Genomic DNA, 15,163 nt, shown 5'->3' with positions numbered 1-15,163 from the left:
GAATAGAGAACCACATGTAGTCTTGCTGTGTGTGTGACTGTCGGGCCAGGAACACCTTTGTTGACAGCAGCAATCGTTGAGAAATGGGTGAACTGAAACCCCTGACTAGTTTTGCCCTGGGCCCAAGAATTCTTGGCAATATGTGGGGAGTGGACTAGAAATGGTTCCCGTGGTAATAGTACAGTACACCCTAAGTGGATAAAGGGAGGTTTTCTGCCCTCCACCTGGTGGGCACAATCCTTTCTTCCAGGGCAAGGGATGTAGATGCCTAAACTCCTGGGCAGTACAGGTGGTCTCTCCCATCAGCACCTGCTCCCAGCTCAGGGTCCACATAGCAGCCACTAGCACGACGAGGCTCCCAGGCACTCAGCTAGCCTTCTTCCCATGGTCACAGTTCTTACTCCTGATGCCGCAGTAAGGAGCAGAGCCCAAGATGAGGGGAGATATTTGTAGATTACCCTTTCTCTTTAGTGAAAGAAATGGAAATTGTTTATAGAGGAGCTCTGGCTTTATGGCTTCTCATTGACATGCTTTCAGCTATTTGATCCAGGCCAGGAAAAGACATGACTGAGTGACTGAGCAACAACAAGGAGAGGTGAAACATCCCCTTTTGTTGTTGTTGTTACAGGTTTAGTTGCTAAGTTGTGTCTCTTTGCGACCCCATGGACTACAGCACACCAGGCTTCCCTGTCCTTCACTATCTCCCAGAATTCGCTGAAACTCATGTCCATTGAGTCTGTGATGCCATCCAACCATCTCATCCTCTGTCGCCGTGTTCTCCTCCTGCCTTTGATCTTTCACAGCATTGACGTCTTTTCCAATGAGTTGGCTCTTCACATCAGGTGGCCAAAGTATTAGAGCTTCAGCATCAGTCCTTCCAATGAATATTCAGGGTTGATATCCTTTAGGATAGACTGGTTTGATCTCCTTGCAGTCCAAGGGATTCTTAAGAGTCTTCTCTAACACCGCAGTTAGAAAGCATCAATTCTTCAGCGCACAGCCTTCTTTATGGCCCAACTCTCACATCCATACATGACTACTGGAAAAACCATAGCTTTGACTATACCAACTATTGTTGGCAAAGTGATGTCTCTGCTTTTTAATATGCTGTCTAGGTTTGTCAGTAGCTACCCCCTTAGCATTCAGTAGAATCCTTCCTCCCTAGCCATCTCCTCATTTCTTTTTAAAAATTATTTTTTTATTTTTGGCTGCATCGGGTCTTTGTTGCTGTGTGGGCTTTCCTCTAGTTGCAGTGAGTGGGGGCTCCTCTCTAGTTGTGGTGCGTGGGCTTCTGGTGGTGGCTTCTCTTATAGCGGAGCTCAGACTCTCGAAGCGCAGGCTTCAGTAGTTGTGGCGCGAGGGCTCAATTGCCCTGCGGCATGTGGCATTTTCCTAGACCAGGGATCAAAGCGTGTACCTTGCCTTGGCAGGTGAAGTCTTCACCATGGTATCATCAGGAAGTCCAGTGTATACAATGTTTTTCTCTCTTAAGGGACCGGCGGTCCGGAGGCTCATCCTCCTGGCGAGCACAGGCTGTGTCTTCTTCCTGAAGCTCTTTTTCTTCCGCTTGGTTCTGCTTGGCAGCCCAGGAGTTAAAGCTCTACATGGAAGCACTTCATCCACCAGAAGGTCGTGAAGCAGAATTGTCTGGGATCAGATGCTCACAAGCAGTTTCTCTCACTACGCGGCCTCCCTGAGGCCAGCACAGGAAGATGAAGTGTGGCCTAGTTTTAACTCTTTAACATCTGACTCCAGCTGCTGGTGGAGATTGATCTTGTTCAGCTCCCTTTGAAATCCTACCTTCCCTTCCTCAGTATCTGCCAGTAGCTTCTGCTCTCCGGCTTCTCACCCAGTGACAGTCCGGTGGCTGCTCCCCATCAGGGCATCTTTATTCATGAAACACACCCCACTCTACATGGCTCCTCCAAGCTCTCAAATGAAGCCATTTTGTCTCTCTGTGTGTCTTCGCCTCCACATTTAAAGAAGTCTTTCACAGAGAAGAACATGATAAATCTCTTCCTGAGGAAGTGCCTTTCTGATTCTTTTTATTATTGTTATGATTAGTCCTCTATAGAAAGGAATCAAGACAGTGGAAACATTTTTATAAAATGACACTTTATCTCTGTGATTAACTATATAATAAACCCTAAAGCCTCGGCCATGGTAATCTTCCTCTCCTTACACCTTATTGCTTTAATAATAAAAGCTTTTTTACGGCAACAGGATAAAATTTTAGTATCTAGGCAGTTTAGATAAAATGAGAAGATGTGTTTTTGGAAGGATAAAGGGCACGTCTGAAACATGTGAGGTCAGCATGGGTGTTTTGTGAGCTCAGTTTATGTAGAACATGTTTGATAGTGTCTGTCTTCAGTCTGGTGCCCTCCTGAGGATTTTATCCAGCCATTTAGAAAACTTTCAGTGGTCAGCAGAAAGCTGATTAAAGACTTCCATGTTTCTTCCAAGTGTCACCTTTGAAAAGCAAATATACCCCAAATCTAGAATCGCAGATGATTAGCATGGGGAAAGTACAAATTTCAATAATTTATTACCCTCCCAATTTGCAAACAGAGTCATTCTCTACATGTTTTGATTCTGAGCCAAACCCTGTGAGGTTTTGTGAATATCGTTGTACTTTTTATTCATAAGCTTGTGTCTCAAATGATTAGATTCCATCAGTGACAAAAGTTATATGAATTTTTGCATAAACATGATTTATATGCAAGCACTACAATATACCAATTAAGGAGTTTCATTACTGTTATGCTGTAGAAAAATGAAGATGCTGTCTTCCCTTCCATTCATCACTATCAAGCCATTTTTGTCGAGCAGCCCACAATAGTCTAAGATCATAAAGTCTAAGAATGGAAGTTTTTTAAAACTCCATCAGAGTTTCTCTGAAGAATGGATGATTAAGCAGAGACCTGAAGGAAGCCACCAAGTGAAGGAGATGAAGAAAGGCAGGGTTGGGGAGGAAAGGTCTTCCAGCAACAGGAAGGGCATGTGCTGGAGCCCCGTGGTGAGGGGAGAGAGGAGCCCATACCTCCCAGGGTGTTTGTTAGGACGCTTGAATGACCTCACTGTAGTGATGCACTGATGCTCTCCCTAATGTGTGGGGCGCAGGGCACACTCTCGGGGTGTAAGTTACAAACAGCTCTCATCTGGAGGCTGCTGTCTGTCTACACACAGTGGTACCTTGGAAGCCCACATGTGACCTTTCTGCTTCTGCAGCAGGGGTGGGACAGTGACACGGATTTTTCTGTGGCTCGTCAACTCTCCAGTGCCATTCCTCCCTCCTCCCCTCCCCGCCTCCTAACTCCCTCCTGGGTTTTGCCCAGCACTCTCTGCCCTTGCCCAGCCCACAGAGTTGTTTCCCATCAGACAGCCCTTCAGTGTGTATCTCTGTCCTCCTGTCTCTAAGAAGTTTTCTTGGGACTTGTGAATGGCACTGATGAAATTGCTCAGAAAGTTGGGCATGACACCAGGCACTGTGGGCATTTAGAAGGTGTTAGGCTCGGGGACTTCCCTGGTGGTCCAGTGGTTAGGACTCTACGATCTCGCTGCTAAGGGCACGGGTTTGATCCTTGGTCGAGGACCTAAGATCCTGCAAGCCTCAGGGAGCAGCCATAAAGGTATTAGACACAGCCTTTCCGCTTGGACCTTCCTTTGAACTGGCTCTCAGCGCACTATGATGCTGTTTCCTTGCTGTCTGACAGCCTGCCAGAGGACTGGCCAGCCTCTACTGTCCCATCCTCCTTTGCAGCTCCCACATCCTTGTCCCTTACTCTTCCCTTCCAGAAACCTGCTGCCTTGAAAGGACAAAAGAATACAGTGGAATTCTCAGGTTCACCTTACTGATTCTCACAGGAGAGGTCCTGGGGTGCTGCCTGGGGCCAGCACCTTAATCCTGCTTTGCATCCAGCTCATATATTCTGAGCAGGGTCCTGACGCAGCAGAGATCCCTTGGCTCGCCTTGATGCATGAGTTTTGAAAGCAATCATACATAGCAGTGCTTGAATTACTAAGATGCTTGAGGACAGTCTTTTTGTTGAAATACCCAGAGGAGTGGAGGCATAGTTTGATGCCAACTTCACAGGCTTTTCACATCCTCCAGTGGGCATTAAACAGATTAACAATTTATTGTGTGTGGCCTTCATCCCTACTGTTGCTAGCCCAGGAGGCCTGAACTAACCGTGGTGTGAATGTCCAGCTTTGTTTAATACATGTTAGACCGAGGGATACAGTTTATACCCCAAATGTCCATCTTGTAAACTCTCTGAGCACATAATTATGTTAACAAGTTTAATCAACAAAAATTAACTGTGATCTTATAGCTGATAAAGAAATTAGCAAAGGCCCCTTCCTACACCATCTTCCTCACCCAGCGCATGGACAGCCCGCAGGGTCCGTGGTCCTGTCTTGGGACTGAGGCTGTGGGGATTGTGGAGGTTGTTGTGGCATTCTGACTGCAGCCTGCCCCATCCTGTCCTTTGAAATCTAAAGACACCCCATCTGGTATCACGTGCACCTTGCATTATCTCAGAACCTGGAGACTCTAATCTTAGCCTTCTGGTTGATGGAGGGTGGGGAATCCTAAGTTCCTCTTCTCACCATTGTCATTTTCTTCTCTCTCCATCTGTATTTCACTGTTTCCCCCATAAGCTCAACAGATCCTCTCGCCTTCTTCCTCTCAGCTCCCACGAAAGAATGTAGGCTCCACAAGGATGACAGGAATCTGGGTTTTTTAATCCACAGCTGTATGCCCAGCCCCACCCTCAGCTAATATTTGGCCAGTGGCTGAATGGTGTGTCAGTCTCTCTACAGACAGAGTTTCCTCATGCTCTTTGTGGCATATCCTGTATAGCCACCCCCACTGGGCAACCCGGCTTCCCTGTGTTGGTGAAGAGAATAGAGCAAGTCTCGCATGACCTGCAGCCATAAGTCAGCAGAGTCCCAGCCCCCTGGACTCCAGTTCCATGTGTGCAGAAAGTCAAGAGCACTGAGATTTGTGTTAGTTCAGGGATGTGGGCCAGATCCCCGCTGCACCCTGCCAGCAGGCTGTGACCTCTTCGCATCTCCTCAGCCCTGCACTGATGCAGACATGAAACTCAGCCGCTTCCTCAGTCTGTGTGTGCAAGGGTCTGTGGGGGGTGTGTGTGCGTGTGTATCCACACACACTCAGACCATTCACACCAAGTGTGGTGAAGGTCTGGATGCTCCAAGCAAGGCTTACCTCACACACCACACAGTGGACACCTCGCAGTTGCACATGTGGTCCTCCTGCTTCTGGAAGCTCCTTTGCTTACCTCACTACCAGTCATTTCTCCCAGCCTCTTCACCTTTACACCGTCCTGGCTGACTCTCTCTCTTTTCATCTCCCTTTCTGTTGTTAAGCTGTGTCTGACTCTGCGACCCCGTGGACCGCAGCACACCAGGCTCGCCTGTCTTTCTCTATCTCCCAGAGTTTGCTCACACTCATGTTCATGGAGTCAGTGGTGCTCTCCAACCATCTAATACTCTTTCGTCCCCTTCTCCTCCTGCCCTCAATCTTTACCAGCCTCAGGGTCTTTTCCAATGAGTTGGCTGTTCACATCAGGTGGCCAAAGTATTGGAGCTTCAGCTTCAGCATCAGTCCTTCCAGTGAATATTCAAGGTTGATTTCCTTCAGGATTGACTATAAAAATTTAAAGCATTTTCTCAAGCAGAATAGCTTAGTGTGTTGTCGTCATTTGGGCTCCTGACCCCGGATCTTTAGGTTCTCACCTAAGCTCCCTACCAGCTTATCCATTACCCTTGTTTTCCTAAACTAGCATAGAATTGCCTGCTCCATTCACTTGGCTTCTATGTAGCTGCATTTGTGAACTTTACAGGATAAATACGTGATAATTGCAGGAGTACAAGCCTATTGACTTAACCCAGCATTTCATACAATTCATGAACATATGCTGGTGTATGACCTCCAGAAAGAAACGCAAGAAACTGGTAGCAAATAGATACCTCCAGGCACGGGGACTGAGTAAACTGGGACAGAGATGGGATAAAGACTCTTCTCGCCATCCATCTTTCTGCATCATGTATTTTCTATATTTAGAACACACTGACATCATATGTACTTAATGTCAATAAATTAGGCACAGTCCTCCTAATATGCTAATTACACCAAAATGGTCATAGCCAGTGACCTTAAGCCACGTGTCTGCGCTTGATGGTTTAGGCTTCAAGCCCAGTTCTGGAGAATTTGCCATTCCTTGTTCACGTCAGCTCTTTCCATTAGGATTTCCTGGTTGGAAAGAGCCAAGCTCCTCAGCAAACAGTCCTTACTCTGCAAGTGCTTAGGTTATATCATTGGTTGAGGAGCCCTAAACTCTTAGACATAGTTACATCCCAGGAACCACTTCCTACCTTGACAAATACACAATATTTTCTCTTAAGGGGAAATAGACTTTCAACACACTTTAAATTTTAAAAGTACTTCTGATGGAGAACAAAAAGTACATCTGTTGGAACAATCTGAGTACAATAAAGTAATAAGGATAATAACTGAAGTGTATTTAAGCACATTAAATATGGCTTCATAATTAAACTATACAAACCGCAAAAAAATCATCTAATTGATTACTTTTTCAGGAACCAACTATTGTTTGGAAAACTGATAAATAAAAGGAGAGAACCGAACATTTATCCTGACTCATCTATGCAAACTGTACTTCATGATAACCAAATAGTTGGTAAAGGAAGGTTTCTCTTTAGGGAAGTTTTCAGTAAATAAATGAAAGATGGAGAGAATTCCAATATTCTCATTTTTCAAATCCTGTTGATCTAGGCAGTGACCACCAACAGCTACTAATATAATAATCATTAGAGATGTTCATTGTATTTCCTTTACATTTATTTTGAAATGTAGAAGTCTGAGCACATTCAGGTTTTATTTTGTTTCAAGAGGAATATTTATAAGTGTGTCCTGTTATGTGTCTGCTGATAGAAGTATATAACATAAAGTAATTTCTCCTGAAATAAGAAACAAATCTGAATTTAATCAAATTTCTATATCATAGCACATTTATAGAAAATAGATAAGATTGGGTTAAATAATACCATGGACGTGTAGTCTGCAAAATTAAGACCTTGAATAACTCTACAGGACACATAGCCTGGTTTTTTTAACAAATGAATTTCAAAGGAAAAAAAATAAAGAGAAATGGGAGGAAATGTATAGATTAAAATGGATATAGGAGACAGTCAACCAATTGTCATGAACAGGCCTCATTTAGATCCAGGTTCAAACAGTTAAAAAAAAAATGTATGGAGTAATTAGGAAATTTTGAATACTGAATATATATCTGATAACATTAAATTACTGTTAATGTTTTTAGGTATTGTAGTAATACTGTGATTACATCCCCCCAAATTTTTATCTTTGAACTATCTATATTGAAATATGTATGGTTGAGATGAAAACTTTAAAAGTCTGGCATCTCTACTTACATACACATAAAAATCTGTGAGAATATATAAGTGATTTGTGATGTGTTGATTCTGGAAGGGGAGCAAGGAATTAGGATGAGAGAGGAACTTTTGGACAGATAATTATTACTTTTCCAGATCATACCTTTTCAAAGGACTAACCAATAAATATATTAAATATAATGGAAAAGGTTAATTTGACCTTGAAATGATTATTTGGGTGAACAAGAAAGCATGGATTCAATACAGAACATGTGGATGGATTGACCCAGACCCATGTTTCTTAGGACCCATGCATCAGAACTGGGCCCTCTCTCTCCCTCCCAGACCGATTCTGGGAGCGCGAACCATAGAGACATTTGAGAATTACTGGCCTTGATAACCTGAGTGCCAGCTTTTTAGATACTTATTATATTGTTTTGGAACTTTGAAAATTCACAGGGCAAAAATACTCCCAAATTGAAATTCAAAGCAGTGCAATTCTGAAAGTCTGAAAAGGCTTGTGTTTTTAGATTTGCTGACAATGATTTAATCAGCAGATGTCACTGTGTAACACTGGGAGCATCCCTTCCATGTTGCCTCATTTTTGGAAAGGCAGAGCCTACTGCTGGCATTGTAACATAGAAATATTTATGGTAATCTTGTATTTTGTTTAATGAAAATAATTTTTCTTTTATTTCCTGTGCCTATTAAAAGTTTATCTTTGATTAAGCATTCTTTGCTTTTGTTTTTTTTTCCCCCAGCATCATTGACAAAGAAGTTTCATTAATGGCAGAAATGGATAAAGTTAAAGAAGAAGCCAGTAAGTAGACACATGGTTGTTCGATTAGGAGCCTCCCAATCAGAAGTAATCAATAGGTCAGATGACAGTGATACAGATTCTGAATAAAAGTGAAAGTGTTAGTCGCTCGGTCATGTCTGACTCTTTGTGACCCCATGGACTGTAGCCCACCAGGCTCCTCTGTCCATGGAATTCTCCAGGCAAGAATACTGGAGTGAGTAGCCTTTCCCATCTCCAGGGGTTCTTCTTGGCCCAGGGATTGAACCCAGGTCTCCTTCAGTGCAGGCGGATTCTTCACCATCTAAGTCAGATTCTGAGTGGGGCCAAAAGGATGGAACAGAAGCACCCACTGAGCAGAGGGCAATGCATGCAGCAAAAAATAGGTGTCACTTGGGTTTATTTAAAGTCCAGGAGACTTTTGTGCCTAAATAGGACTACTTACAATTGACTGGGTTTAAAATGATATTGAATATTAAATTTTTAAAATATAATATTTGAATTACATTTGTAAATTTAACATAGCTTATTTTTTCAAGCACTTCGGACACCTGAGAAGGCAAACTCACAAACCTAACCAGCAAAGTATTCCAAGCTCTTAACCAACACTTACAAGATTAATAATTGCCTGGTGACTCAAATGGTAAAGAATCTGTCTGTAATGCGGAAGACCTGGGTTCAATTCCTGGGTCGAGAAGACCCCCTGGAGAAGGGAATGGCAACCCACTCCAGTATTCTTGCCTGGAGAATTCCATAGACAGAGGAGCCTGGTGGGCTGCAGTCCATGGGGTTGCAAAGAGTGGGACACCACTGAGCAACTAACACTCTCACTTTCAAAGATGTACTAAATGAAATTCTCTTAAAACACTCCAATTCTGTTTACAAACTCAGTCGAATTCACTGACACCTACCAACTTAACACTCCAAAAGAAATGTTTTAAATTGAAACCACAAGTGAGACTGCTTTAAGATACAGAATATTCTATATATAAAATAATGAACACACATAAGCAGTCTTGATCATTACAAAATTTTTTCTAAATTTAACACAAAATATTAGTTACTCTGGGTTTGATTTATTTTACTATTTTTACACCTATTTCTAAACCTTTCCACTGTTGGAAAGTTGCTCAACAGCCAGTAGGGTGGATTTGCCGTCTCAGATAGGCTGAGATTCATGAGTTGGAAATTTCAGCTGAGACAAGACTGCTCAGTCAAATTCAACACAAGTGGACATGTTGATCCCTCTTTTATTTTTAAATTCATCTGCTTTGTTAATGGGAAACCTAAGACCATATTTTTCAGCTGGGATTTAGTTTTACAATTTTTATCTCCTAGGCATTTTAAATTCTTCATCCTTACCCAAATCTTATCTCATAAATTGGATAAATGGCAATCTGCATTCCCAACCAGCTTTCAGCTAAATTCCTGTACTTTTGACTTCAGTGCTTTTTTTTTTTTATCAGTGGAGGATCAGACTAAATTCTTCATTCTTTTAATATTTTTCTTGCCTGGTCCTTGGCCATAATTCAGTAGTCATTTTATGAAAAATAGCTATCATTATTTTTGTTAGATGACTTTTCTAAATAATTTTAAACAACACTTTAGAATCTAAAATACAGCAGGTTTTATGAAATAAAACTAAATATGATCCGGGGTTAAGCTTTGGAATATTTAGATATTTTCACAATCCCTTTTATTGTGAAAGCATTTTATTTTTATGGAATTTGTTGATTTCTTCTGTAGCAGTAAATTACCCCATGACAGGATTTTCCCTATTTCTTGGGTACAGCTTATTTTCAGTTCCATTTTCTAATGACAAAAATGCTAACTTCCAACGCAACAGAGAAACAAATGTTTCTCTAGCACTAAAATAGAAAGTTACTAGCACCTCACTTTCTCAGAGGTTAACAGAAGGCTTCAGATTTCAAGTGTTCATTCTTCCTCCTTGGGACAATAATATTCGATCCCAAGCCCTGTGGGATTTGGGGCATCTCTGGAGAGCATCCCTATTTTTAAAACTGATTCAGTCAGTGAACATTTACTGTGTGCTCTGTGTGTGCTAAGCACTGGTGGAGAGTGGGACGCACCGCAGACAGATACATCTGGAACTGCAGACTCAGAACTTTCAGGCTAGCTGAACCAGCGAGATGGGTTCACAGGATACCCCTAATTTCAAGAATCTGTCCTGGTGTAGAACTGCCCAACGCCCTGGAGAAGCCAGCTCACTTACCTTGGAGGTGAACAGAACTGAAATCACATTCAAGTTCCACCCATTTACTGGCTGTGTGACCTTGAACTATTCTGTGATGTTCTCAAAGCCGGATTCCTTATCAGAAAAGGGAACATAACACACGCAGCTACCAAGCACTTAAAATGTGGCTAGGCTAAATTGAAGTGTGCTATGAGTGTAAAATGCACACTAGCTTTCAAAGACTGAATATCTTTTTTAAAAAAAGTAAATATCACATTCATAATTTCTGTGTGGCTGACCTGTTGAAAGAATGATATATTGTGATATACTGGGTTAAATAGAAAGTTATTAAAATTAAAAATAAAAGGAAAGGGGGGCATAACAATTGTGTCTATCTCAAATAGTTACTATAAAGATAGAAGGAGAAGACACATGTCGGACCCTTGGCACAGTGGCTGATGCAGTGTGTCCAAAAGAGAAAGCTCATCTTAGTAAAGAAGTTAGTTCAACCCCCTGAGAAAACAGGGGTCAGAGGGTAAGTTATGCAGCCTCTCTCAGGTGACACACGTTGTTAACCGTGAGTCTTCTTTACGGAGAGAAGAAATCATTAAATCTCTCTATAAAGTACTGAACTGTCAATGTGCGTGCTAAGTCACTTCAGTCGTGTCCAACTCTTTGCGACCCTGTCGACCATAGCCCACCAGGCCGCTCTGTCAATGAGATTCTCTAGGCAAGAATTCTGGAGCGGGTTGTCATGCCCTCTCCCAGAGGATCTTCCTGACCCAGGGATTGAACCCGCATCTCTTGCATCTCTCGCATCGGCAAGCAGGTTCTTTACCACTGCACCACATGGGAAGCCCCAAATTGTCTTTACAACCACCATTTTGAGCCTCCTTATCTATGGTCTCAAGATATTTTCCACATTTTCCATTTCTTGCACATGATATAAGCTACATTTCCCCAATTATAATGTAAGCTTCTCTATTCCTCATGACACCTAACACAAAGCTGGGAAGACTGTGAGTACTTAATTGTGTTAAGTGAATCATTATAGTTCATTCAGTATCCATGGGCTGTGGGATCCAGTATTAGTGAGCATTAATGCAACTGCAATAAGAGAGTAGATAAATATATCTCACTTTATTAATAGTATTTTTATTTAGGGTTTTTTAGTATATGAGTCAAAACAGTTCACATAGGCTATTTCATTTAGTTCCATAATAATCCTGTGAGGGGTATACAGTTATTATATATTACAGATGACGAAACTGAAGAGGCTGTAGTGCTATGATCTCAAACTTTGGCTGCCCAGGGAATTGGAGGCCTAGACAAGCATGTTCCCAGAGTGTCGAATTTACTAGAAATGGGAAGAAAACATTATATTAAAGGAACACAGATTTATTATGAAGCAAAATGCAAAACTCACCAGAATTTTTAAGGAATCAAAAGGATTTCAAAGACAGTTTGTGTTTCAAGAGCTACTTCTGCCCCTGCTCCTGGTCCCCTAACCCCCAGGATTTCAAATACACCCTCTGCTAAGGAATATTATTCAAGAAGCCCTGAAATTTTCTATGGTTCAGGTAATATGAACAAGCTTCCAATGTATTCCAGAAACTTGAAGGAAAGTATAAATCCTGTTGAGGAAATGGATTTCAGCATACCAGATGACTATTTATAAAACTACATAAATAATATTAATCGAGTCTTGAATGCAGTGAAAATCTAAAGTCATATGGAACTGTTTCCTTCTACAAATTTCTGAAAGGATGGTGCTTTCAAAGCATACTTATTCTATTTTAAATTATAGGATCAATGAATTTTAGGAACTGATCTGTTTTGGTTTTGCTTTCTGTTTCTGTCTGATTTTTCTGAGGTGAAAATGTTGACTTCTCCCCCAGAGAATATTGGCTTTTGATCTCAAGTTTTAGGGCTTTTTCATAATGGAAATCTTTGAAATGTTAATGAGACTATATGTAAAACTCATCCCAATACTTGCTGATGCAAAGTATTCATTCCCATGCACATTTGCATGAGTGTAAACTCGGAATTTATTGGTGATCTTGCACCTGCATTCCTATTTTAGGGCCCATTTATATCTATTTCTACCAGATCTTTTGTTTGGTATGAATGCCCAAATTCTACGTAATCAAAAAGAACAATCACCCCTAATTGTCACCAGTCCGACAAATGATCCGTTAAGAAAAGTCAGATCTGTTTAACCATGTAGTCACTCGGGGTCTACTGACCCCTTACTAGCTGCTCATCAAATCTGGACCTTCAGACTTTCTCATTTATCTCTTGCTAGAGGAAAGTACCTCATTTCATCTTCCTACTCAAGAATCATTTTCTCATTTTCTAGGCTTTAGTCCCACCCATATGTTGAGTTATAATGGGAAATAATTGATTAATCAAAGGTATGCGTGAGTGTATGCTAAGTCACTTCACCTGTGTCCAACTCTCTGTGACCCATGGACTGTAGCCTGCCAGGCTTCTTTGTCCATGGGATTGTCCAGGCAGGAATACTGGAGTGGGTTGCCATCACCCCCTGCAGGGAATTTACCCACCCAGGAATTGAACCTGCATCTCTTATGTCTCCTGCATTGGACATCTTTGCCACTAGCACTACCTGGGAAGCCCAATCAAAGGTATGAGTCCTAGATATTCTTAAGTGGCCCTGTAGAAAAGGAACTTCTGCCTTTCTTTGCATATTCCTATTAAGTAATGCACTGATCCATTCATTGGAATCTTCCATTCAGCAAACATATTGGGCACCCACTGTGTACTAGGTCCTAGTTATCATAAATACAAAGAACTAAATGTGCAGTTTCTGCCAGAATTGGAAATGCCCACAGGGGCCAGGAAGGTACCATTAGTGAGTCAAACAGGGTGAGTGGGGGCAGAGGAGCAGTGGACTAGGGCACACTGGATGTCATGCTCCATGTAAAAAATGGCAGCGACTCCTCAGCTCTAGTGGTTTTGATATGGGAATACTTGGCCAACTGTGGCCAGAAATAACAGCCAGAAATCCACCTTTTGAATGGAATATCTTAATTTTCAAATATGGGCAATTTATTTGTAAAAGTAATGTGTGGACCTGATGCAAAGAGCGGACTCATTGGAAAACACTGTGAGGCTGGGAAAGATTGAGGACAGGCGGAGAAGGGGATAAGAGGGGATGAGATGGCTGGATGGTATCACAGATTCAATGGACATGAGTTTGAGCAAACTCTGGGAGACAGTGAAGGACAGGAAAGCCTGGCTTGCTGCAGTTCATGGGGGTCTCAAAGAATCGGATACAACTGAGCGACTGAACAGCAACAATGTGTGGCCCAAACAAAATATATGTACCCTGTCGCCAAAAGTGATAGTAGGCTACCTTTTTGTGACTTCCAGTGTGACTGGTTAACCTGGGACGTCATTCAGTAATACGATGAAAATTCCTTTGCCTCCCATCATCAGGACAAGCTTTCTCCAGCTCCTCTGTATCCTAAAGTGCTACCAGGCACAGCTCAGCCTCTGCCCAGATACATGGTATTGTAAATGGGAGGCAGGGGGCATCCCAGTAAATAATCAAAGCATGAATAGAGTAGTCTGGCAGATGATTAGGCTTTATGAGTTACAGATCAGTTATTTTACTGACATCTTGACATTGGTATCAGCATAAAAAAAGATGTTTCTCAGCCTGTCTGAAGAATGGTTTATGGTTTGTGGGAAATATTAACTCTTGATTGATTCTGAACATCTTTGGGGGTTTTTGAAGTGACTATTTTGGACATTTATAAATTAAGAACTCTTAAAATGGGAAATCACATTGTTTGCTGGGCATGTGCTCTGTGAATCTGGTCTAATAAAGCAGTTGACCTTTGTTCAGCTGAGACAGGAATGTGAATTCCGTGTGCATATCCTATTAGTTAGATGGACTTTTCTTTCATTATAACTCAAAATCTTTGTGCAAAAGAAATGAAGGCAATTCATATGTAACTGGAATGAGAGAACTGCAAGTCTATGTTTTATAAAATCAAACTTCTTATTTAAATCTCACCCAGCATATTTGTGTTCATTGCTTTGATTGCTTTGAGCTCCATGATCTTTTGGAGAACATACACAAACATACGAATTAACCTGTGGGCTCGTACATCTACTTGAACCTTTAGTTCAACTGGCAAGTGTGTGAAATGTGATGGTGAAAACTCCTTTGTGTCTTCTCTGTATGTGCAGATGCTAAAGAGTGCACATGAATTCAGTTCAAGCAGGCTTTGACTCACTCTGGAAATTTTTCCATTGTGGACACGTAACAAAAACAAGACACTCTGGTCTGCAACTTCTCTTTGGTTGCAAAATGGAAACAAATCTGCAGAGTAGCAAAAGCAGAGGCATTTTCTAGCTCACAGAAAGCTAATAAAAGAAAACTTTTATGTCATATTTCAATAACACAGCTAGTTGCCCTACATGAATATGTGTTAAGTTCAGAGAGGCCAGTGTTCAAATTTAATAGTACAGCACACGCAGAAGAATGGCTTTTGCTTAGTGGACTCCCGTCTCTGCAGTATCATTCAGATAGGATTTGTATGTTTCTTTTCTTGGAGATTGTTGTTCTGAGTAATGCACAAATCTGAAAGTCCAAATTAAGTAAGTGAGATCAGATGCCAGTGGGGAAAATGAAGAAGACTGTGGGTGTACAGTGAATCAGAAAGGACCATGTTTGGTTTGACGCGTGGTGGATGAAGACA

The 15,163-nt window shown here is 41.7% G+C and overlaps 1 protein-coding gene across 8 annotated transcripts in view; it reads left to right on the top strand.

Moving 5' to 3' along the window:
- SPATS2L (spermatogenesis associated serine rich 2 like) overlaps positions 1-15,163 on the top strand; it is a 184,013-nt gene that overhangs the window by 159,132 nt on the left and 9,718 nt on the right. For all 8 annotated transcript variants that reach the window (XM_018061185.1, XM_018061203.1, XM_018061179.1 and 5 more), the window contains one exon: positions 8,205-8,263. In XM_018061185.1, coding sequence (XP_017916674.1) covers positions 8,205-8,263 — 59 coding nt within the window. The remainder of the gene's footprint in view (positions 1-8,204; positions 8,264-15,163) is intronic.

The sequence above is a fragment of the Capra hircus genome, chromosome 2, assembly GCF_001704415.2.
Source record: "Capra hircus breed San Clemente chromosome 2, ASM170441v1, whole genome shotgun sequence".
NCBI lineage: Eukaryota > Metazoa > Chordata > Mammalia > Artiodactyla > Bovidae > Capra > Capra hircus.
The sequence above is the reverse complement of the archived record's forward strand: the minus strand, read 5'-3'. Positions and strand labels throughout refer to the sequence as shown.